This window comes from Pygocentrus nattereri, chromosome 17, assembly GCF_015220715.1.
Source record: "Pygocentrus nattereri isolate fPygNat1 chromosome 17, fPygNat1.pri, whole genome shotgun sequence".
NCBI classification, from domain to species: Eukaryota; Metazoa; Chordata; class Actinopteri; order Characiformes; family Serrasalmidae; genus Pygocentrus; species Pygocentrus nattereri.
The window spans coordinates 6,958,361-6,983,550 of NC_051227.1; the positions used below are offsets into that span (position 1 = coordinate 6,958,361).

A 25,190-nucleotide genomic window follows, 5' to 3' on the forward strand; every position below is an offset into this window, starting at 1 on the left:
ATAAATATTAGTAATATTTTAATAAATATAATATATTAAAATAAAATTAGAATAAGTGCACGTAAACATCAATGTGGTGGAAAAGTAAGAAGACGTGGTTTTCAGTGAAGTCATCAATAACGTCCCTGACCAAATAAAAACAAGCATCTCCAAAATAGCAGCTGTCCGGTAGCTTTTAAAGGGGAATTCCGCCAGTTTCTTTCTAAACTCTGTGAATAACTCAGTGTGTGAGGTGTAAACAGAGAGATTCAGAGTGGGTTTGGGGTGAAACGGTTCAGACGTCTTTACAGTGGGGGTGATAGGAACCAGGTGTCACCATGACTACAACACAGACACAGCCGCTTTACTTACCATCCAGAACCACCAGAGAACCTACACGAGTCTTCTGAGTTCATATGGAATGTTGATGATGGAAAACAGTGGAAAATCTGGAATAATCCGTTTTCTTTGGAGACTATTTTGCCGCACAGCGCCCTGTATGTCACGTATCCCTCCACCGTGAATGGAGTTTAAGACCGAAATCTTCTCCAAACTGTCATAAAACAGTGTCTCGGTCATCGGGCAGTGAATTCAGAACCATTTACTGTAGGAACTTTTCTGTGAGGAGCTTTTAGAGGTGGACGTCCGGTTCCTATCACCACTACTGTGAACAGTTCTGGTAAGTTTCTCTAAAATGGAGCATCTTGCACCAAACCGCTCGGGACGACTCTGTTTACAGTTATATGGAATTTTTTGGAAAATCAGTGCAGTTCCCCTTCAATGCAAGTCAATATGAAGAGGTTTTATTTTATGTATTTTAATGTGTTTTTTTTTTTTTTTTTTTTTAAGCTAATCAGTGTTTATTGCCCAGGTAAACAGCTTTATGTATGATTTTCATTAAGACACCTTTGCGCAGTGCTGTACTGTTACCTTGGAGTCCAGCTGATGATGATGATGATGATGATGATAATAATAATAATAATAGTAGTAATACTAATGATACTGCAGTTGAACTCAAACGCGCCCCTCCTGTATCGCCGCCCTGCTGTCCTCACGTTTAACCCGTTGCGTAGTAATATGATAATTATTCCCTCAGTGCCTAAGCCACTCCGGATGACGCCGGTCTGACGACACCGGCGCTGAAAACCCTGACCTCGGGGCCATTCACCTCACTCTGAACCCAGCCGAGCGTCTTTTTGGCCAAATCGCAGTGAGGGTGGGGGGAGGAGCAGGTGGCGGCATGCGCTGAGCGTTGCGGTGCGGTTTGCCCCGGTGAGCGACCACGAAGAAATGTGGAGTTACCGAGGTGGTTTCCATCCCTCGCATGAAGCGACTCGCTTCCACAATCTCAGCAGAAACTCCGCGTGGTAACCCCGTACTGCATAACGTTGCCTCAGGGCAACAAACCCACTTTGATCTGTTTACAATGACATAATACATATTTACTGACGATAACAGGCTTATATGGCAAGTACAAGTTTTAAAGAAACCAATAAAGTGCTTCTACTTGGTGGCCCCGTTGTTTAATGGCCATTAAATATTTACTGAATAAAAGCGTTTTATTCATTTTGAAGAATGTGGGTTTGTTACCCTGAGGCAACATGAAGCAATAGAGGGTTAATTTGAGCCAGGCAATGTGATGGGGTTCAACGAGGCACTACTTTGTCTATTATAACTTATCAGACGTCGGGAAAAATTAATATTGCAACGCGTCGTGCTTCGTAAAACTTCCCGAAGTATCACAATATGACTTTTTGCCGTATCGCCCACCTCCGTACTGAAAATACAGGATGTTCTGTATAGCCTGTATTGCCAAAATATATACATCTGTTTGTGTGTGTGTGTGTGTGTGTGTGTGTGTATACGTATGTGTTTGTGTGTGTGTGTGTGTGTGTATGTGTATATATATATATATATATATATATATATATATATATATATATATATATATATATATATATATATATATATATATATATATATATGCATACACGTACACACACACACACACCGCTAAGTATGTGTGTCTGTTTTTGGAGCACAGCTGAAAGTCACACGAGGACAGATGATCATGGTTACCATGGCAACCACACTCAGACTATAGCCTCGTAGGTGGAGACTTGAACTATCATCACGTTGTTGTCATATATGACCGGACAGGGAGCTGGCAGATTTGTTTGTTTGTTTGTTTATTCAGCGATTGCTCTTGCTGTGTTAATGTTTGTAATTTTATTGCTTTATTAATTATTCATGCGCTTATTAAACCACGGTTGTGTTGGTAAGTAGATGCGGGTTTTTACTGCTACTGCTTCTAGCTTTATACTAATGCACTTCACAGATGCCTCCACAGCTCAGTCTCCTCTCAGCTGTGAGGGTCAGTGCGTCGGTCTTTCTCTTCATCCCAGCTTCACTCTTTTCAGGAGATCCACTTTCAGCTCTTCAGCACCTGGAGACACGCCTCCAAAGCTCACTCCGAGAAGCTGGTTGATTTGCTGAACTGATCAAACCCATTCAGTGGTGTTGAGGTCTGGACTCGGTCAGTCCATCGTTCAGCTTCTTGGTTTGATGTGTCCGTCTCCTTTTCTCAGTGGGGTTCTTCTACACAGCTACACATCCTTTCAGACCCACAGCGCTGAGTGGTCTTCTGACAGTGGAAGGATGGACAGAAATATCTGTGGATGTTTTCAGATCTGAAGCAGCTTGATTTTCTCCTCTCTCTCAGAGATCAAAGCTTTAAGCGCTGCTTATCTGAGGGGGCAGTTTTTTTGTGGTTACCAGGTGTTCCAGGTGGTTGTTAGTAGACACATTTTCTCTGGAGCTTTTAATCAACTCATTTTTTATGTAAATAGTGAAACGAAACAGTAATAACTAAAGCCAGAAGTTCGCCTCATTTGGTTCAGATTTCATGTTCATCTCTCTCTGTTCTCTCTCTCTCTCTCTCTCTCTCTCTCTCTCTCTCTCTCTCTCTCTCTCACTCTTCTCCCTCTGTCTCTCTCTCTCTCTCTCTCTGTTCTCTCTCACTCTGTTCTCTCTCTCTCTCTCTCTGTTCTCTCTCACTCTGTTCTCTCTCTCTCTCTCTCTCTCTCTCTCTCTCTCTCTCTCTGTTCTCCCTCTGTCTCTCTCTCTCTCTCTCTCTCTCTCTCTCTCTCTCTCTCTCTGTTCTCTCTCACTCTGTTCTCCCTCTGTCTCTCTCTCTTCTCTCGTTCTCTCTGTTCTCCTTCTCTCTCTCTGTTCTCTCGTTTTCTCTCTCTCTATATCGTTCGTTCTCTCTCTGTTATCTCGTTCGTTCCCTCTCTGTTATCTCGTTCTTTCTCTCTGTTATCTCGTTCTTTCTCTCTGTTCTCTCTCGATCGCTGTTCTCTCTCTCTGTTCTCTCTCTCTCTCTCTCTCTCTCTCTGTGTGTAAAGATATCCTTGCTCGTCCTCGTCCCACTGTAGAGATGCTATCTCTCTCTTTCTTCTTTACCTGTCCTCGTTTGCTCTTTCACTTTCGCCCCTTTTTCTTTTTTTCTTCTCCTGTTCTTTCACCTCTCTCCTTCTTCCCTGGCTGCGTTTTTGACGGCGTAAAACACAACGGGACGGAAACGGCTGTGTACTCTCCGTTATCTGCAGGTTTTATGGGGACGGTCTTTGCATGCGACACTGTTTGATTGCGTGTCGTACGGCACTTCAGCCCGTGTTCAGTACATGCATGATCCTCATGTTCAGGTAACAGCATTAAAAATAACTTCTAAACAGATAATCTGGGTTATTTTACATTTTATTTGATGTAGATAAAAATGAAAGTCTCCTACTTTTTCTTGTGCTTTATTTTCTTCTCTTTAGGTCCGTTTTTACCGCGCTTTGTCAGGTTTTATGCACCCGTAATAGCCATAAATCATGTTTACATGACCAATTTCCAACTTGTCTTTATCTCTTACAGTTAAACACACTGAAATATGTAAATGAGCTTTGCTCTGATTGGCTGAAACTCATTCTGGCTGTGATAAGACACTGGGGGTCTAAGGATAAACCAAAAATAAAGACAATGGCTGCCCACATTTATTTATGAATGTAGCTAATGTTACAAACACTGGAAGTCAATAGTCACCCAAATTATTTTAGGCCGCTTAGACAGCATTCAGCTCTTTGTTAAGGTGGCGCAGACTAGATGTGGTTCAAGACTGTGTGTCTTAGGCTTTGTTCACTCAGCAGGTCAGTGTGAACAGATAAACACACTGAATCTGACACTTTCAGTTCCGATTTGAGACGCTTTCATACGTGGAACTGAAATCCGATCCGTATCCGACTCCGTCTGAACAGCCAGATCGGAATTCATGCGATTTTTACGTCTGTCCAACTCGACATTCGTCGTTTTGCGCTGCTGAGACTCGTAAACATTCAGGCCGATGTTTCTGTACCAATAAAATTAGAGGAGACTCATCGCAGCCGCTACGAGTCCGAAGAGGCTTCGAGCAAAACGGCCGAATGCGGCCCGAGGAGCCCGAGGCTGCATCGTTTAAAGGGTCCGAGGACACGAACCAAAGAAGTGGCCGAGGCTGAGTAACGTGCCCTTTTACGGTGAACTCGGCACATTCTGGCTGATGAGCCCAGCTGTCAACCACTGGAACTTCATAATCGCTCCTGAGATGCTGGCGAAGACGACACTGAAGCTCCGGGGGCGACCGGCGTGTGCTGGCCGTCTTGACCGTTTCCCTCCGGACGAGCTGCGTGACGCTCTGTTCTTCTGCACATGCGACTCAGTTTAGGAGCTGATCTGTTCAGACTGTCGCGTACAGACCGCATTTAAAGACGATCTGAGCAGTCAAAGAACAAATCGGCCACGTTTACCTGCTGCCTTACTGTGAGCTATGACCTCGAACGAACTGCAGGCAGCCTGGCTGTGTTTGGCGTCTGGACTGAAGTTTGCGGCTTTAGCTGTTAACTGGAGCCACGAGACTTAAGTAGCGTTTGAGTCTTATAGACCAAATCCGTGTGTGAACATCACGGCTGACCACACGTCCCGGCTGATGGCCTGCGTCCAGCCAGTGTGGGAGCAGCTCAGTTTGTGGGACAGTTTACGTCGCATTTCAGTATCAGCGAAATTGTGTGGTGTTCCGACTGTGACGTCATTAGTAAGTACGTGATGGATTCAGGAGTGGAGCTGGTCAGACACGGCAGTAACACTGACGTGGTGGTGGTGTGTTAGTGTGTGTTGTGCTGGTCTGAGTGGATCAGACACAGCAGTGCTGCTGGAGTTTTTAAACACTGTGTTCACTCACTGTCCACTCTATTAGACGCTCCTACCTTGTCAGTCCACCTTGTAGATGTAAAGTCAGAGACGACAACTCATCTGCTGCTGGTCATCTTCTAGTCCTTCATCAGTGGCCGCAGTACACCGCCCGCCCGCAGGACGCCGCCCGCCCGCAGGACTCAGTGTTTTTGGTTCTCAGTCCAGCAGCGACACTCAGGTGTTCAGTACCTGCTCTGTGGTGTTTGATGTGGCTTGTAGCAACAGTGCAGCTCTTAATGGTGCTATATAGAACCTTTTTCAAAAAGGTTCTCCATAGAACCATACATAACACATTCTTCTGTAGTCTGCAGAACCCTTCCCTGATGCAAAGAGCCCTTTTAAGGCTCTTTATGGTTTTATATCAAACCATTTTCTTCACTATGGAACCCTTGAAGAACCATCTTTTTAAGAGCATATGGAGAAACAGCAGCAGCAGTCATTTTAAAGCCTGAAATTTGTCTGTACCTTTAAAAAAAGGTTGGTTCTTTTAAGGGTTCTCTAGTCTATTTAGAACCATGAATTCTATTTAGAGCCATGTCACGCTTAAACAGTTGTTTGCCTGGTGAAGCGGCTCTTCGGATTGGTAGAGAATGTGTTGTACACTTAAGAGTGATGGTTCTTCATGGGTTCCTTAGTAAGGAAAATGGTTCTATGAAGAACCACGAACACTCAAAAACAACTTGGCACAAATAAAGGGTTCTTAGTGTCATAAAGGGTTCTTCAGATTGATGGAAAATCTGCTGTAAATGGTTCTACATGGAAAGGGTTCTGTAGAGCACCAAAAATTGTTTGTCATTACAAGCCAGACATCCCTTTTTGGTACTATATAGAGTGATTTATGGTTCTATATAGCACCAAATTGGGTTCTGCTGTTAATGACAAGCTTGTACCTATAGAAGTGTGGAACTTGTGGAACTTTCTAAGCATGAAATGGTTCTAAATAGAACTTTTCAGTTGACTGAAATCCCTTGAAGAGCCGTGTTTAAGGGTTTTGGCCTCATAGCAGAGCTGAAGCGCCGTACTCGGCGGTCCAGGTTGGAGAACCGTGATTTGTGGGTTTCCTCACCCTGACGTGACTGTGAGGTTCCCCTGCGTGCTTTTTGGAGACGCCTCTGCTGTAATATTTCTCTGCGTGTTTTCTCATTTTCTGTTTTTGTTTTTCTTTCTGTTTTCTGGGCGCGCGAGCAGAGGAATTCCCGGGGAAGCCCCCGCGTGCTTTCAGCCGTCGCCCACACGCCGCGGCGGGGGTTTGACTGCTAGCGGGACCAGATGGCGGTCTGCTCGCTCGCGGTGCGTGGGCTTCTCTGCCCACACCCACGCCAGCAGTGCAGTAGCAATAAGTGATGGCGATGAGCCTCATTTCCAGTACGAGTCGGGAGTTTGAGCCCTTCCCACGCTTACCAGCCCAGAGTTTGGACTTTTCCAGCCCCGAAACATGAGGCGTGTGATCGAGGTGTTAGAACGATGAACAGGCGGTTCTACAAGGCCCTAAAAAGCTGTAGAACATCAACAATGCACTTTATAATAAACATTTTAAATGAGGTTATAATAAAATATCCAGACTGATATTCTTATAATTTAAGATCAAATCTTGAGAGGAAATAATCTAAAGTAATAACTGCTGTATGTTATTTATCTTTATACAGGGACATGCAGTACTGCAGGAAAGTCTGAGGCCCCCGAGACACATTTTCAACATCTATTTGTGTAGTTTGTGTTTATTTGCTGAGAAAAGTGTTAATTGAATAAACAAAATCCACGATATGCTCAGAAAAGCGTACGGAGACATAATTAATCACAGTAATCATAAAATATCATCGGACTGCCGTCGCTAATACAAAAGACTAAATTTTTTAGTCTTTTTTCTTTCAACATTTTGCAATAAAATAATGATGGTGTCCCATGTGGTTGCTAAGGTGTTGGTAGGCCATTGGTATGGTGTCCCAGGTGGTTGCTAAGGTGTTGGTAGGCCATTGCTGTGGTGTCCCAGGTGGTTGCTAAGGTGTTGGTAAGCTGTTGCTGTGGTGTCCCAGGTGGTTGCTAAGGTGTTGGTAGGCCATTGGTATGGTGTCCCAGATGGTTTCTAGGGTGTTACAAGGCCGTTGCTGTGGTGTTCTGGGTGGTTGCTAAGGTGTTGCTTTCCATGGCTGTGTTGTCCCAGGTAGTTGCTAAAATGTTGATACATCGTTGCTGTGCTGTCCCAGATGGTTGCTAAGGTGTTGGTAGGCCATTGCTGTGGTGTCCCAGGTGGTTGCTAAAGTGTTGGTAGGCCATTGCTGTGGTGTCCCAGGTGGTTGCTCAGGTGTTGGTAGGCCATTGCTGTGGTGTTCTGGGTGGTTGCTAAGGTGTTGCTTGGCCATGGCTGTGTTATCCCAGGTAGTTGCTAAAATGTTGATACATCATTGCTATGCTGTCCCAGATGGTTGCTAAGGTGTTGGTAGGCCATTGCTGTGGTGTCCCAGGTGGTTGCTAAAGTGTTGGTAGGCCATTGGTATGGTGTTCCAGGTGGTTTCTAGGGTGTTACAAGGCCATTGCTGTGGTGGTCTGGGTGGTTGCTAAGGTGTTGCTTGGCCATGGCTGTGTTATCCCAGGTAGTTGCTTAAATGTTGATACATCATTGCTATGTGTTCCCAGATGGTTGCTAAGGTGTTGGTAGGTCATTGCAGTGGTGTTCCAGGTGGTTGCTAATGTGGGTGTCTATATAAAACACACGTGTGTGTGTGTGTGTGTGTGTGTGTATATATATATATATATATATATATATTAATAAAAAAATATATATATATAGATTTTTTTTTTTCTAAATATCCTGCCAATATCATTGTGCGAAAATGCAAGTTTTTCCCAAATCCCATGCCAACTTACTTTTGTTAATTTTTATTGTGAAAAGAAGTAAAAACATTTGCTGCAGCACATTTTTGAAAAGTTTCTTTTAATATTAGTCACTTTATATTTGATGGCCTTACTGAAAAGGAAAACGAATAAAGTAGTAGTCGTTGCTCGGACATCCATCCAGCAAAGTTTTAGAACTTGATAGGCCTTCGTTGACTAACCAGGGCTGCTTAGACAGGTCCAGCATAGTAATGCTCAATAATCCTGCTGTTTATTTTCTGTGGAAAGGAAAATCTCGCTGTTGTTGGGGAAAAAAAATCACGTATCTCAAAAATGGAGAAGGAAAAATCATACTCTGCTCTGAATGTAAGTCAAGGGAACCAGACGATTGACTGCAAGTGACGAGCTTAAAAAAAGTTTTTGTTACGGAATTTTTACGGCCTTTTCTGTCAAATTACTCTGAATCTTAAAGAAGGAGGTTGGCTTTGGTCTCTCTGATGCTGTTCGTGTTGGAAATTCAAGCTGAGGTTCTTGGAAGTGTGTGCTTAAGGCTGAGTGATCACCCGGCCCTGTTGGAGCGTCTGAGGTCGTGACATTTAGTTACAAAACTCGCCGCCACATCTGTCCCGTTCTGATAAATGTGGGATGACAGGTGGGTCGCTAAGACGCTCGGAAAGCCGATTTAGAAAGGACTAGGTGACGCACCGGGACACGATAGCTAATGAGGGTCATAACGCTGGCTCTCTGCTCAGCCATAAAGGTTCCTAGGTGGTTCTTGGTCTGGCTGCAGTGTTCTAGGAAAAAAAATATTTTAATTTGTTCGTAACTTTACATTATGTAGAAAATGTAATTTCTGTAAAGTTTCATTTACAACAATGATTATTCAGAGAACCGCCAGCTGAAAGGATCTTTAGCAGTGGTGGACAGTAACAGAGTAACTGAGTAAATGTAATTAGATTCTGTACTTTAGTATTTTTGGTGTATCTGTACTGAAGTTTCTCCGTTCTGGGCGACTTTTTCCTTTCACTCCACTACATTTCAGAGTCTAATATCCGACTTTTTCCTCTGCTACATTCTGAGAAATCTGTCGTTCCTTTTGGTTTCTGTGTATATAAAAACGTAACATGTCAAAACGAAAGAAGCGCAAAGCCAGAGCACCAATCAGGGCCCAGCGGTCACTTTGTTTAGAGCTGGTTTTGACCTGTTGGTCATACCGATCCAGTGCAGCACACGGTTCAACGTCAGCGCAGCAGCGTAAAGTTTGGGAGAGTCTGTTCAACATAAATGATGAACTAACCTAACTTTGTGTAAATAGAGCACAATATAGAAATATGTCCACATATGCAGTCGAGACTGATGCGGCTTTTTTCTGAATTTCTACAAACACCATTTCATTTTATAGTAAATGAGTTTGGGCTGGTTTATGTTTATGAACAGACGCCTACAGATCAACATAGTAAAGGAGCTCATCTGTGATCCTGAGTTTAAAGCCAGTTTTTATTCAACTTAAACTTGGAACTAAGTTGTAAATAAATCTGAAACTGAAACTTTGCTTGTGTGTAAAAAGTGATTTCAGAGCCACTCGGTTCTCCCTGATGGAAACTGTTTACCTTCAGTGTTTTGTGCTTCTGATCATTTTAATAGACGTCAGCGTCACTAATTAATGACGTTCTATTAAAAGACTGGTTTACCAAGAGAGACGCTGGAGGACTTTCACCTGAAATGAGTTCATGAAGCCAGTCTGGTTATAAAAATGATAACAGGACATCAGAGCCAGAATTACTCTTTTAGTACTTTTACTTTATACTTAAGTACATTTGAAGGTAAATACTTCAGTACTTTTACTCAAGTGGAGGTCTAAAGGGAGGAACGTCTACTTTTACTGGAGTAGTATTTTACCTTGGGGGTCTTGACTTTAACTCAAGTACATGGTTTGTCTTTGTCCACCTCTGATCTTCAGGGAGCTAAAAGTGCTTCACTCCAAAAACTCTTTTTGGTTCCTTTAATTTTTAAGAGTTTAGCACTGAAATAAGCAGAAATAAACATAGAAACAGTAAAAGCTAAATTGTTTAATGTTCAGTGAGGTTGTTGTTGCTGTCCTGTATAGAAGGACACATGTTCAGTTGTTCTTCTCAGTGCTGCTCACCTGAAAGAACCCATTAAAGGTTATAGATTAATATCCAGATTTTAAGTTTTAAGCCTTCCCTGATTTATTTGTTGTGAGTTTTCAAGTATAAAAGTATAAGGCTGGAGTTTTTAATCACTTAGTCATGTTATAAAATTCAGTCCTTCTGGTCAAATGATTACAGGTTTTAGCAAAATATAAAATTTGAATCTGTGAATAATTGTATGGAAAAAAAACATTAAAATAAAATCAAATGGGTGCTGATAGATGCTTGTCTGAGGTGTAACTCCACTTCAGATCTTTGGTCATGTGGGGGGGGGGCAAAGTTCAGTGTTTGTGGTGGGCTGAGGTCCAGAAAGACAAAGTATTGTATAAATAAAGAAATTTCAAAATGGGTTTTGACATCATTTCATGAAATTTCACCGTATCTCTCCGCCTGTGTCTGTTATTGGCTTGTTCATAATTAATTTTTCTTTATTGTTCTGATAATATGGCAGTGCTTGAATGTTTGATTACTTATTTTGTTGATTTTGATTGTGAAAAGAAGTAAGAATATTTGGGCAGCAAAGAATATATTGTTTTTATAAACAATTTCTGGAAATATGAATGCGCAGTAACTATATTTGTAAATCTCAAGACAGTAGCTATGGCTCGGACACCCAGATGTGAAGCCTCAGAAGTCGTTAGGCCTTAATTGACCCACTGGGACTGTTTAGGCGGGTTAAGCATAATAAATTCTCTGACTCTTCGAACTGAGTGTTAATTCTGGACAACCATGGGCTCCTCTAGGTAGCTGAAGATTTAAAAAAATGAGTCCCTTTGTTTATAAAGCAGAGGGTCAATAAAAAAAAATCGAAGAGATTCCTCCTCAAACATTGATAAAAATGGCAGTTAAGGGGAACTGGGGACACGAGATTTAGAATAAAAAGAAACCTTTGAGATATAATTGCTTGTATGCTGGCCAGAAATAAAAAGCAAATGATCTTTTGGTCTAATGTGACCCAGATGTGATGTTTTCAGGGCTGTGTGGACACTAATCTGATCTTTTGGTCTAATGTGACTCAGATGTGATGTTTTCAGGGCTGTGTGGACACTAATCTGATCTTTTGGTCTAATGTGACTCAGATGTGATGTTTTCAGGGCTGTGTGGACACTAATCTGATCTTTTGGTCTAATGTGACCCAGATGTGATGTTTTCAGGGCTGTGTGGACACTAATCTGATCTTTTGGTCTAATGTGACTCAGATGTGATGTTTTCAGGGCTGTGTGGACACTAATCTGATCTTTTGGTCTAATGTGACCCAGATGTGATGTTTTCAGGGCTGTGTGGACACGAATCTGATCTTTTGGTCTAATGTGACTCAGATCTGATGTCTTTAGGGAAAAGCAGCTCATCTCACCTTTTTCTCCTCCGTCTGGCTCTAATAATGAAGCTGAGAGCTGATCAGAGTTGATGCTCTGCTCGTTAGTTTGTGCTGATGATGCAGCGATTCAGTCACGTGACGATACTGAGTAGGAGGAGCTCATGAGGCTCATTTCAGCCCGGTTCATCACATTAATGACAGATTTGAGTCACTGGCCTAAACGCGTGTGAACCGTCGAGTCAGAGGTCGGATTTGAGCACCGAGGCCTGTAATGTGAGCGTAGCTTTATTTACGCTGTGTTTTTGAAGTGCGTCACGGGTGAAGTAACTGTGCGTTAACGTTTGCAGGAAAGCTTTGATGTCGTGGGTTTTTTGTGCCTGGTTTTTGTTTCGTTCTCTCCTCACCTTCCCTCGGTTAGGTAACGTTGTCCCGGTGAACTGAGGCTCGTGTTGTATCTCGGCCTGAGTCTGTTATCAGCCGTCTCTGCCAGCTGGTGGTGTTTTTATAGGGCCGCTGTTTGAATCTGCTTATTTTGGATCCATTTGCATTTGCCAAGAACGCGGTGTACTCCAGATGAGCATGCCGGTCAGGATTCCATTCACTTTCAGTGTAGCGTAGCGTACGTGTGTCCAGATGTTGGGCATGCAGAGCAAAGTGATTACATCAGCAGCTCTGTTGGACAGGTGCCAGTGCCAATAATATCCCAACAGAGGCTAAAAATATCACTGGAGAGCAAAATGAGGCAGCATGACTGCAGATACCGCTGCCCCGTTGTATAACGGTCATCTCCAGCGTGGACGTAGGCGCACATGAGCACTTGGAAAACCTGCAGTGGCACCATGAAGGTGTTGCGTTTTCCTTTGGCGGGTCCAGTCTTCCCCCGCGTGACTCGGCGCTGCGGCCTCCGCGGGGTCCGTGCTCTCTGCTGTGACCAGACGAAGGGGCGTATAAACATGGGAACGTGTCGTTGGAGACTTAAGGTAACAAGTAGAGCAGCATGGATATGTGAAGGTGGGCTTTGGAGTGGGCCATACACCAACCGCCCACTTCTTTACACCTGTACCCCTTTTGTTTCTACACTGACTGTCCATCTCGTCAGCTCCACTGACCGTATAGGTGCACTTTGTAGTTCAGCAGTTACAGACTGTAGTACATCTCCTTCTCCGCACCCTGTTCCTCAATGGTCTGGACCCCCACAGGACCACCGCACGGGTGGTGGGTCATTCTCAGCACTGCAGAGACAGTGTGTGTTAGCGTGTGTTGTGCTGGTGCGAGTGGATCGGTCACAGTAGTGCTGTTGTTGGGCTCAAGCAGGTGATGCAACGTCTTTTTAATGCAGAAGTTTAAGCATCCGCAGTTTAGTTTCCATTTCATCGATTTTCTGAGCTCATCTCGATACGCAGGAGCTTAAATGTTACACATTTCTATAAATTTTACCACAAAAAAAAAAACAAAAAAGAATGTGGCGTCTGCAAAAGGTTGGGCACCCTTGCAGTTTATTATGGTCTCAGAGCGTCTATGAGGGTTTAATCCAAGTCCGGTGCGGACTAGGGGTTGACCAATGTGCGTTTTCCTGCTGATGTGGATTATTGGTAGACAAGGAAGCCTAACAGTGGTGTATATTGCCTACAAGGTGTTAACAGAGCAGGCTCCTTCCTACCTGCACTCGCTCCTAAAGGCTTACAGTCGCTTAGCTTTGCCAAACAGTCACACAAAGCAATCGAGACTGTTCTCATACTTGATTCCCCAATGGTGGAACAAGCTACCTTCCACTGTCAGAACAGGGGAGTCCCTCGCTATTTTTAAGAAACTCCTGAAGACAGAGCTCTTCAGGGAGCACTTACTCTAATCGCCTCTTGCAATCTAACTACTACCAACCTCAACTCCTTCTTGCCCTCCTTCCCTTCTCTACCCCGCTATTACCCTTTGGCCTCCTTTAAGGCCTGACTATGTTTGTTCTATGTACCACATTATTTGTAAGACGCTTTGGATAAAAGCGTCTGCTAAATGTAATGTAATGTAATGTAATGTATATGGGCTCGTCTACGCAGTTCGCTGAAGATCTGAAAGGTCTAAAGATAATTGACTCTTGCAAATCAGGAGAACACTCTAAAGATAAAAGCACTTCCTTTTCGTAGATCTTCACTGTTTGAAATGTCATGAGGAACAGAAAAGAGAACTGTAAAAGTCAGTGCAGTGTCTGGCGGACCTTGAAAAATCTTTGATAAAATCTCCTTAAAGACTGGACAGGCATGCAAAGCAAAACCCCCACATCACTGCTAAAGACCTACAGCAAGATACATCTGGAATGGATGCACTGTGGCAGTGTTCGTCCACATGGAAGGGTCATCAGAAATGAACTTCAACTGTAGTTTCGTTACGAGAAAAGAAGCAGCATTTGATGAAAGGAACACCTTGCTGACTGTAAAGCAGGCAGCTGTATCTATTACGCTTTGGGGTTTGGCTGCAAGAATGGAGGGAAATAAAAAATTTGGCTTGTTTCGTATTTTATTGCTTTTTTTTCGTTCAGTATGTTAAACTGTGGTTTTCCAGACTTTCACCTGTGACTCTCAACGATTCCTGGAACGTGACGTCCCAGAGTCAGTGAAGAAACTGAAGACGGATGGAGGTTTTATATTATAAAGAGACAGTGGTCCGAAACATGCATCAAAATCAACTTTGAGCTGCTTGAAGAAACAAAAGATTAAGGTTTTGAGATCCCAGACTTTTGTGGGGAGATCTGAAACATGACACGCATCCGAAATGACCTGGAATATGTCTGGACTACAAGTGTTTTGCAGGGAAAATCGGAGAAACATCCTAAATCAGGGAAGAAATTCTGTCAAGACGGCTACAAGAAACCTTTTGATCAAAGGGGGTCTTACTGAAGACTGAAAGGGTCCTCAAACTTGCGCACATACCACATTTTGGGTCCCCCTCCACCCCATTATGTTAAATTCAGCAGATAAATAATAATCATGCATTAAAAAGTTGCAAAGTGTCAAGCTGGAGTTTCGTGCAGAACTGATGACATTTTTCCAATTAGAAAATCAGCAGAATGTGTGATTTTGCCTGAATCCATGCGACTGTCTCGTGTATCTCTTGCATTTTTGCCATATTATCCACCCATTTAACCAAAACATATCCGTCCTCTGCCTCTGCAAAGCTCACTGTTTGTGCGAACATGCAAACTCTTTAACACACAAACCCACACAGGCCCTTTCTGACTTTATCTGGCTTCCATCTCTTAATGATCTGTAGTGTCTAAGGGGGGATAAATGTGTTTTTTCCGGCTTCATCCGAACAGCTCACTTCCACCGAGCCTTTATTCTCTTTCCCAGCACTTACGTAATGTTTGCAGTCCTACCAGTGCATAAAAACGTACATGCAGTTCCGTGCAGTAGTCTTAGGCACCTAGCCGTGGTGTTTAGAACTAGAGGTGGGCGATCTGGCAAAAATATACTATTGCAGTGCTTCGTTTTATTTGGGTGGTGGGTCGTTCTCGGCACTGCAATGAGACTGACGTGATGGTGGTGTGTTACCGTGTGTTGCGCTGGTGCGAGTGGCTCAGCAGTGACGCTGTGGGGCTCAAGCAGATCTATGCTAGACCTTCTTATGCAAAAGTTTTGGCACCCGCAGTTCGTTTGCGTTTTGTCGATTTTTCAGAGCGAAATGAGGCTCATTTGAATACGCAGGAGCTTCAATGTCACACATTTCCATAAATCTGACCACGTTTCCTGAGCTGCAGTGCTTCATGAGATTTTCACGATGCGTGATATGCTGTGATATTTATTTTTTCAGACGTCTGATCGGTCAAAAAAATTTTGTTCAGAGTTTGTCAAGCTGTGTTGGACTAAATCCATGTTAATGGGACTAATTTTGCTCTGTTTGTAAAAAAAACAAAACAAACAAAACGCACAAAAAAAAAAAATGTGCAATTGGTCAGTTTTTTTATAACTGGTGGTTGGGATAGTGTAGTGGATAACACCTCTGCCTTCTACACTGTAGACTGGGGTTCAATCCCCACCTGGGCAAGCACCCTACACTATACCAATATGAGTCCTTGGGCAAGACTCCTAACACCGCCTTGGCCTACCTGTGTAAAATGATCAAATTGTAAGTCGCTTTGGACAAGAGCGTCAGCCAAATGCCGTAAATGTTATAAGTACTGACCGAATCCAGGATATATTCAGAAAAGCATATTGTATTGAAGTAATTTATCACAATAATGAGCCCTATTTAAAACTTCTCAGCAGTGAATAGAACATTGAAATGTATGCAAATAAGGTTAAAGATGTTTTAAAAGAATTCCTTTTTTCCCGGGGTGCCTTTTTCCCAGTTTTCTCCCAGTGTTGGTCACGGGCAGTTCATCTCGCCAACCTGGTCCTCCTCTGGCTGCACGATGAAGATGAAGCTCCACCACATCTTTACGAACTGCTGCTAACGTGACGTGACTGGAGCTCATTTTACTGTTTCCGGTGCCGTTTAGAAAGGGAAGTTTTTGGAACTGATTAGTTGTGCAAAGCAAAACCCCCACATGACTGCCAAGGGCCTGTTGCAAGGTTTGGATGGCGCTGCAGTCGTGATGCGTTGACCCTGTTCAGGGCCCAAACCTCTACATGGCAAGGTCATCAGAAGTTGACCTTTACTATGCTGTCATCACAAAAGTCAATAACTGTTAACTAAGTGTGCATCACACTGCTTGGATAAACCGAGGCCTTTTGAAATCAGGTGTTTGGGTGGGTCGGATGACCCGAGAGCACGACACTGACCTCCTGGACTCCCAGCCACGGACGGCAACAGGACGGCAAATTAAAAGTTTTTTTGACTAATAAGCAGAAAGAAGCTAACGGAATGTCTGTCATGGAATTTTTGGAATTGGTGCATACAGAGGGATCACCTTCACTTTATATATAGTCTTGGGCTCAGATTTGAAGTCTATAGCCTGCCGTTGCCTGTGTTTTAGAGGTGGGCGATACGATGAGATTTTATGGCTATTGTGGTGAAATTTTGGAATCATGATCAACGATACGCTTTTCTGAGCATATTGTGGAAGTGGTCGTTACCGCTGACCACTTTCCTGTTTCATTACTAGAGATATAGGGAGCGTCACTGGGCCGGTTTCAGTGGCTTTCCAGCAGTGCAGAGATTGTGCTCCGAGTTTTGAGTCTGAGTTTTGAGCGTTTATTCTCAGAGTCAAAATATCATGATATGTCCGGTGTGTTGTGAACATGCCTCAAGTATCTGGTCGGGCTGGACGACCGACCGAGTGACGCTTTTGGCTTCCAGGGATTTACGAAAACCAGACAATCGAGATAAATGTTGGAGATGGAGCTACCGGGTAGAAGGAGAAGAGGTAGACCTCAGAGAAGGTTTATGGATGTAGTGAAGGTGGACATGGAGATGGTTGGTGTGAAAGTAGAGGAGGCAATGGATAGGGCAAGATGGAGTCAGATGATCCGCTGTGGCGACCCCTAAAGGGAGCAGCCGGAAGAAGAAGAAGAAGTTGACAATCGAGAGAAAACGATTATTGTGCCCCGTTCAGTTTCACAGCGATGTTTTGTGCCGTAAATCCAGGGCATCTCTTTTCCTTTCAGTTGAATTATGTTCAAAGTTGAAGGAAACCTGGTGATTGATTGATTTTTAAAGTTCAGTTAAAGCGTGATATTTCTCACTGTTGAGGTCATAACCACGATCACAAAACTACAATTGACCACAATAATTGTGCTTACGGTTTTTGCCATAATCGAGTAGCCCCAGTATCGGGATATTATGTTTTTACCATATCGTCCGTCCCCACTGCATTTACATGTTGGTGGTAGACGGTCAGCGGAAAACCAGATGTTTCATTATTTCTTAAACTCGGCCAAAGCTGGTGATGACCTTCTGCTCACCACAGGGGTGGTTTCACCAAGAGCTCTACTTTTCCAACTTGTGCTGGCGACTGCAGCGGTCTAGTAAACGAGATGTTACGCTGGTGTTATAGGCTGAATGCTTGTAGTGTCTGTTAATGTAAATAGAGTGTAAGATTGTGAAAAACATACATTTAGTACATTTATTTCCAAACATCTGTGACCCCTAAGTATTAATGAACAGTGAGGTCAGCACACCGGTCAGCGTTAGTTGTTGTTTTGCTCTGTCTCTATGGGCGTGAAATGACTGAGTGATTGATTGTGTTGAATATTTTAGCCCTTGGCTGTGATCTGTGGTTGGTACTGTGGTTGTGATGGGTCTGTTTGGTGGACTGTGGTGCGGTCAGCCTTGGTTCCGGATCCAGTGCTCGGTTTAGGTTGAGGGAATAGTTGTAAATGCTTGGTGTCAGTGCATGATTTGCTTTGCACAGCTACCGAGTCATGCAACTAATGGACAAAAAAACTACAGGCTGAAGGTTTAAACAGGAATTCCATTCAATTTTCAACATTTCTACAGAGAGATTCAGAGGGTTTGGTGTGAAACGGTTCAGACATCTTTACAGTGGTGGTGATGGGACCCAGGCGTCGCCATGACTACAACACAGATATAGACACTTTATTTACCATCCAGAACCACCAGAGAACGTACACAAGTCTTCTGAGTTTATATGGAATGTTGATGATGGAAAACGGTGGAAAATCTGGAATAATCAGTTTTCTTTGGGGACTATTTTGCCGCACAGCGCCCTGCATGTCACGTATCCCTCCACCGTGAATGGAGTTTAAGGCCGAAATCTTCTGTAAACTGTCGTAAAACAGCGTCTCAGTCATCAGGCAGTGAATTAAGAACCATTTACTGTAGGAACTTTCTGTGAGGAGCTTTTAGAGGTGGACGTCCGTTCCTATCACCACCACTGTGAACAGTTCTGACTCGGTAAGCTTATCTAGAACAGAGAGTTTCACACCAAACCGCTCTGAACGACTCTGTTTACAACTTTATGTAGAAATTTTGAAAAATGGGTGGAATTCCCCTTTACAGTTGTTTTAGCTACGGATGAATGATTTAGTGCAATATAGAAAAAAAAACAAGATATGAAGGGAAGAATTGATGAAATATGAATGTAGAAGAACATAGTAGCGTTGCATGGGCGGGGCTTATTCTGTGGACACGCCCACACTCAAATAACTGTTTTTTTTTCCTGAAGAGCTTTCGGTTCTAGGTGTTCTTGGGCCAATTCTGTAGATAGAAAATGGCTTATTTAAGTGACATTAAATCTCTCTCTCTCTCTCTCTCTCTCTCTCTCTCTCTCTCTCTCTCTCCATCTATCTTTCAGGTGGCGATTAAGATTGTGGATAAGACGCAGCTGGACGACGAGAACCTGAAGAAGATCTTCAGGGAGGTTCAGATAATGAAGATGTTGCGGCACCCTCACATCATTCGCCTCTACCAGGTCACGCCCCCACCCCTTCTATCTCCCTGCTCGTTGGTCCAGCCTCCCCGTTCGTCATTTTAGGGGGCAAGTTTTGGGTCATGCAGTAACATGTTCCTCCATATTACCCAGACGTGCTGATTCTGTGTGTGTTCGTATTCCAGGTGATGGAAACGGAGCGGATGATATATTTAGTAACGGAATACGCCAGCGGTGGAGAAATATTCGGTAAGATTCCTTCCTTCCTTCCTTCCAATAGATTTTCTCCATGGTTTTCTTCCCACCGTCACCTCTTCCCTTCTTTCTCTCTGCGTTTCAGCTTTAGCCCTTAGCGGAGTTGTCGCTTTGGAGTACATATGTTACGTTATCTTATGTAGATGTGCAGCTTATGAGGATGAAAGGAACAGTTGATTGATTATTCACAGTTTTCTGAATCGTTTCTTATGGAATCATTATGAAGTTTGAGGTTTTAATTGAATTGACTCAGATTTTTTTTTTTCCCCCCTCAGATTTTTTTTGATGTGTTGATTCTTCATGAAAATCAAATTGAATTACCTCATGGTGATGCTTGACATTTTGTGATTCACTGAATTGTTTCCTAAAGAATCAAATTGACTCTGAGTCAGTTTGTTACGAGTCCGATTGAATTGACTGATATTGAAGATTTCATGATGCACTTAATCGATTTGATTCTTTATGAAGTCATTCAGTGCAGCATGAAATCTGAAATATCAGTCGGTTCAGTTCCAGTGATATTGAAGATCTCGTGATGCACTGAATCGTTTCCTTAAATATCAAATCAGATTGACTTTTGGTGGTATCATGAGATTGCCCTGAATCCAGAGTCAATTGAACTGACGCCTGAAATCATGACGCGCCAAATCCTTTACTAAAGAATCAAATGAAACCGGTCTGTGGTGATATTGATGTTCTATCACAGTCACATTGAATTGACTTGTAATATTTCAGATGTATGATGCACTGATCATTTTCTGAAGTATGAATTTGAATCCACTTGCGAGGAAAATAGAGATTTCATGTATCATTTGATTTGTTTCATAAAGAATCAAATTGAATCGAATTTGAGTGAAACTGCCTTAAACTCTTCCCGCTGTGTCTGCGTTAGACCACCTGGTGGCTCACGGGCGGATGGCGGAGAAGGACGCTCGGCGGAAGTTTAAGCAGATTGTGGCGGCTGTGCATTTCTGTCACTGCAGAAACATTGTCCACCGCGACCTGAAGGCCGAGAACTTGCTGCTGGACCACAACCTCAACATCAAAATCGCAGGTGGGAACCAGAGAGAGACTGAAATGAAGTTATAACTAGATGTGAAGGTAATAAAAACTTGAAAAAGAACAGAAAGTAAGCACAGAATTGACCTTCTTTTCCGTTGTTTCTCTCGTTCGGTAGATTTTGGCTTTAGTAATATGTTCTCTCGGGGTCAGTTGTTGAAGACCTGGTGCGGTAGTCCTCCGTACGCAGCTCCAGAACTGTTCGAGGGCAAAGAGTACGACGGGCCCAAAGTGGACATATGGGTAAGATGGCCAGTTTAATTCTTGAGTCAGGTCTACAGTTTGAAACACATTGAGTGGCATCAGATTTTCATCAAATTTGATACAGTATTGATACATTTAGAAATAGTAGAAACATTATCGTCATGGAAACCACGGACAGTGATAAAAGCCAGGCATCCTTTTTAGAGTGTTGGGTGATGGGGGTGTGGGGCTTATCTTATTAAATATACATGTCACTGTTGTCAGAAGAAAACCTTGTATCTCCAAAATGGGAATTTTACAGGAGGAGGGGAAAAAAACCTACTTTAATTTTAATGTAACCAGAATTTTTTATGAGTCATTTTGGGCCGTTTCTTTTGGTCCATTCATAATGAAATTTACACACAATGTAAAGAACTACAGGGCATCTTTAAATTATGTCAGGAACTAAAAGAAAAAAATGTGTGTGTGTGTGTGTGTGTGTGTGTGTACATATATATATATATATATATATATATATATATATATATATATATATATATATATATATATATATATATATATATATATATATATATATATATATAAAATATACACACACACCCACACACCCATTCCAAAACATTAGAGTATCATGGAAAAGTTGGAAAAGTAATCTATGAAAAAACATTTATAGATTCAGGGCCCACAGTTTAAACGATTTCAAGTATTTATTTGTTTATTTTTACATAATTTGGGCTTCTAGCTCATAAAACCCACAAAAGCAGGAATCCAAAAAATTTGAATACTGCGGAGAAATCAGCCCAAATTTTGCAGGGCATGAATGTTTTAAACTGAGTGTGACACACTAATCATCTACTAAACTCAAAGCACCTGCGCAGGCTTCCCCAGGTGTCATTAAATTGCTTCAGTTTGGTACACTTGTCTCAGTTCGGTTAAATATGGGGAAGACTGCAGACATAACAACTGGCCAGAAGACCATCATTGATACCCTCCATAGGATGGGTAAGCCACAAAGGTTCATAGCCAAGGAGGCTGGCTGTTCACAGTGTGCTGTGTCCAAGCATATCAATGGAAAGTCTAGTGGAAGGACAAAATGTGGCAGGAGAAGATGCACCAGCAAAAGAGGTGACCGTGGTCCTCAGCGAACTATCAAAAAGAGAAAATTCAAGAATCTGGCAGAGATCCAGAAAGAGTGGAATGAGGCAGGAGTCATAGCTTCAAAAACCACCACATTCAGAGGCATCCGGGAGATGGGCTACAACTGTCGGGTTCCTCGGGTCAAGCCACTTCTGAACCTGAGCCAACGTAGGAAGCGTCTCAACTGGGCCAAGGAGAAGAAGGGCTGGACCGTTGGCCAGTGGTCCAAGGTCCTCTTTTCCGATGAAAGTAAAGTGTGCCTTTCATTCGGGAATCAAGGTCCAAGGGTTTGGAGGAAGACGGGTGAGGAACAGAACCCAAACTGCTTGAGGTCCAGTGTGAAATATCCACAGTCAGTCATGATTTGAGGTGCAATGTCTGGTGCAGGTGTTGGTAAACTCTGCTTTCTTAAATCCAAGGTCACCGCAACAGTCTACCAGAATGTTTTAGAGGACTTCATGATTCCTTCTGCTGAGGATCTGTATGGAGATGCAGATTTCATCTTCCAGCAGGACCTGGCCCCTGCCCATGCCGCCAGAAGCACCAAAGCCTGGTTTGATGCTCATGCCATCACAGTGCTTGACTGGCCAGCCAACTCGCCGGACCTAAACCCCACTGAGAATCTATGGGATGTTCTGAAGAGGAAAATGAGGGCCACCAGACCCAACAACAAAGAAGAGCTGACAGCAAGCATCAAGGAAATCTGGGCTTCCATAACTCCCAGGCAATGGCACAGGCTGATTGCCTCAATGCCACGTCGCATCGGGGCAGTGATTAAAGCAAAGGGATTCCCAACCAAGTATTGAAGACTGACATATCATTTTGAAAGTACCATATTTTGGTTGATTTGATGTGATCCTAATTTCTTTTTTTTCTGCAAAAACTGAGAAGTAGTTTGGGCTGATTTCTCCACAGTCTTCTAATTTTTTGAATTCCTGTTTTTGTGGGCTTTATGAGCTGGAAGCCCAAATTATGTAAAAATAAACAAATAAATACTTGAAATCGTTTAAATTGTGGGCCCTGAATCTATAATCTATGAAAGTTTAACTTTTTGAATGGAATTATGGAAATTAATCAACTTTTCCATGATATTCTAATGTTTTGGAACGGGTGTGTGTGTATCTATCTATCTATCTATCTATATAATATATATATATATATATATAATTATAATAGAGAGAGAGAGCTATATATATATATATATATATACACACACTTCACTTTCTCTCTGATGCGTGACGTTTTAGAGGTTTTTTTTTTCAGTTTCGTTGCAGAACTTCTGCTTGAGGACCTTTATGTAGTATGAAATTATAGATCTGTAAAATCAATACATTCTTAACACAGAAAATCAAAGCAATGACAGCAGAATGGGTCGTACTGGTGAATTCACTGACTTCAAACACGGCACTCTCACAAGATGCCACTTTTGCCACATGCCAGCTTGTCCGATTTCTTCCCTGCTAGATCTGCCCTAGACAACCGTAAGTACTATTATTGTGTGTCTAGGAGAGACAACGTCTCAGGCGCAAGTCAGTAGACCACCTAAACTCGCACAGCTGAAGCGTATGGTGCATAAAAACCATCTGTTCTGTGTTTAATCATCATTAAATAGTTCCAAATGGCCTCTGGAAGCAACATCAGTGCAAGAACTGAGCATCAGGAGCTTCAGGAAATGGGTTTCCATGGCTGAGCAGCTGCACACGAGCCTGAGATCATTATGCGCAATGCCAAGCGTCAGCTTGGAGGGGTGTAAAGCACCCCGCCACTGGACTCTGGAGCAGTGGAAACAGGTTCTTGAGAGTGATGAATCACGCTTCACTATCTGCACTCTGATAGATGAATCTGGGTTTGTTGGATGCCAGGAGAATATTACCTACCGGAGTACGCAGTTCCAACAGTAAAGTTTGGTGGAGGAGGGATAATGAGTCGTGTCAGAGTTTGTAGAGGAACTCCAGTGGCCTGCACAGAGCCCTGACCTCAACCCCCACCTAATGTACTGCATGGACCCCTATTTCTGTTGCTCATACCTTTTCTCTCTCTCTCTCTCTGTCTTGACTGTAGAGCTTAGGTGTGGTGTTGTATGTGCTGGTGTGTGGAGCTCTCCCGTTCGACGGCAGCACTTTGCAGAACCTCAGAGCGCGAGTCCTCAGCGGGAAGTTCCGGATTCCCTTCTTCATGTCCACAGGTAAACATAGTCACAACCACTGAAACACATACACTTGTGGTGCGTGCGGATATTAAAAAAAAAAATTTGTACTTTAATAAGCTGCATTTTCATAAGAATTAACAAAAGTGCAGACAATATTTTAAAGAAAAAATTTATTATGGAAGTGGTATTGAAAAAGGTACTGTACACTGTACTTGTGGGTGTATTTCGGTTTTTCCATTTGAATTTATGTCCCCAAATCATAAGGCAAATTATTCATTAGCTGCATGAAATGACTATAAATTTGATTTATTTATTTGTTTTGTAAAAGCCCCTCAAATGAACAGATCATGTGTTTTATGATCTACACATTATGCTTACGATTTACTGCTGAAGGCCAAAAATCTCAGACACTCTGTGTTATTTTCTAAAAGTAGTGTTTCCAGAGCAGATCACTGAAGAGACGCCGTCTGTTTATAGTTTAGAGCCCAGATTTGGGGAAAACGGGTCGACTTTCAGTAGAAAAACAAACTGAGTTCAGCTTCTTTTATTATAAGGGTTTAAAATGACGTCACCGTCTATTAGACTGGAGAGAAGAGCTACAGCCTCATACGACGCCCAGCTTCTGAATGGAGCTCATGAAATATGAACGTTATGAAGAACATGACCAGGTGTGGTTTGTACCCACCGGTGGTCCAGAGGAGTTGGAGGATAAAGGGACTCTGAGCTCAATGAGAACATTAACCATTGCTACATTGCTGTAAACACGCCCCCCCCACCTCCCACAGCGGAGAAGCCTTTCCAGTTAAAGACTGAGAAAACCCCCTCCTGATGATGCGTCTTGAAGGTGGGAGGAACTGCTGAAGCATTTGGGGAGGTTATATGAGGGCAGGCGCTTTGACAGACCTGTGAATTCTGTTAAAGGGATGAGCTGGGGGATGCACTCCTACGCTACAGAATATGACAAATAATGTGAAATTCCCCTATAAGTAGTTTTACATATCAGTACTTTGGTTGAAGCTGTTTTGCTGCATATACTTTCACTTGTTATTGGCAAAACGTTAACTAGAGCAAATATCCTGCTTGTTTTAAACGGCTTGTTTTATTTTTTTTGGGTGACGTCACACAAAACAACCACATCTACATTTACACTCACCAGCCACTTTATTAGGTACACCTGTTCAGTTGCTTGTTAACACAAATAGCTAATCCGCCAATCACACGGCCGCAACTCACTGCATTTAGGCATGTAGAGGTGGTCAAGACAGCTTGCTGAAGTGCAGACCGAGCATCAGAACGGCGAAGAAAGGGGATTTAAGTGACTTTGAACGTGGCGTGGTTGTTGGTGCCAGACGGGCTGGTCTGAGTATTTCAGAAACTGCTGATCTACTGGGATTTTCACGCACAACCATCTCCAGGGTTGTACAGAGAACGGTCCAAAAAGAGGAAATATCCAGTGAGCGGTCAGTCGTGTGGACGAAAATGCCTTGTTGATGT

General features: G+C 42.9%; 1 protein-coding gene across 2 annotated transcripts in view; it reads left to right on the plus strand.

The window, feature by feature from the left end:
- Window positions 1-25,190, plus strand: part of sik3 (SIK family kinase 3) — a 70,979-nt gene that overhangs the window by 15,891 nt on the left and 29,898 nt on the right. For both annotated transcript variants that reach the window (XM_017684508.2, XM_017684510.2), the window contains exons 2-6: window positions 18,818-18,934; window positions 19,078-19,141; window positions 20,040-20,201; window positions 20,325-20,449; window positions 23,609-23,732. In XM_017684508.2, coding sequence (XP_017539997.2) covers window positions 18,818-18,934; window positions 19,078-19,141; window positions 20,040-20,201; window positions 20,325-20,449; window positions 23,609-23,732 — 592 coding nt within the window. The remainder of the gene's footprint in view (window positions 1-18,817; window positions 18,935-19,077; window positions 19,142-20,039; window positions 20,202-20,324; window positions 20,450-23,608; window positions 23,733-25,190) is intronic.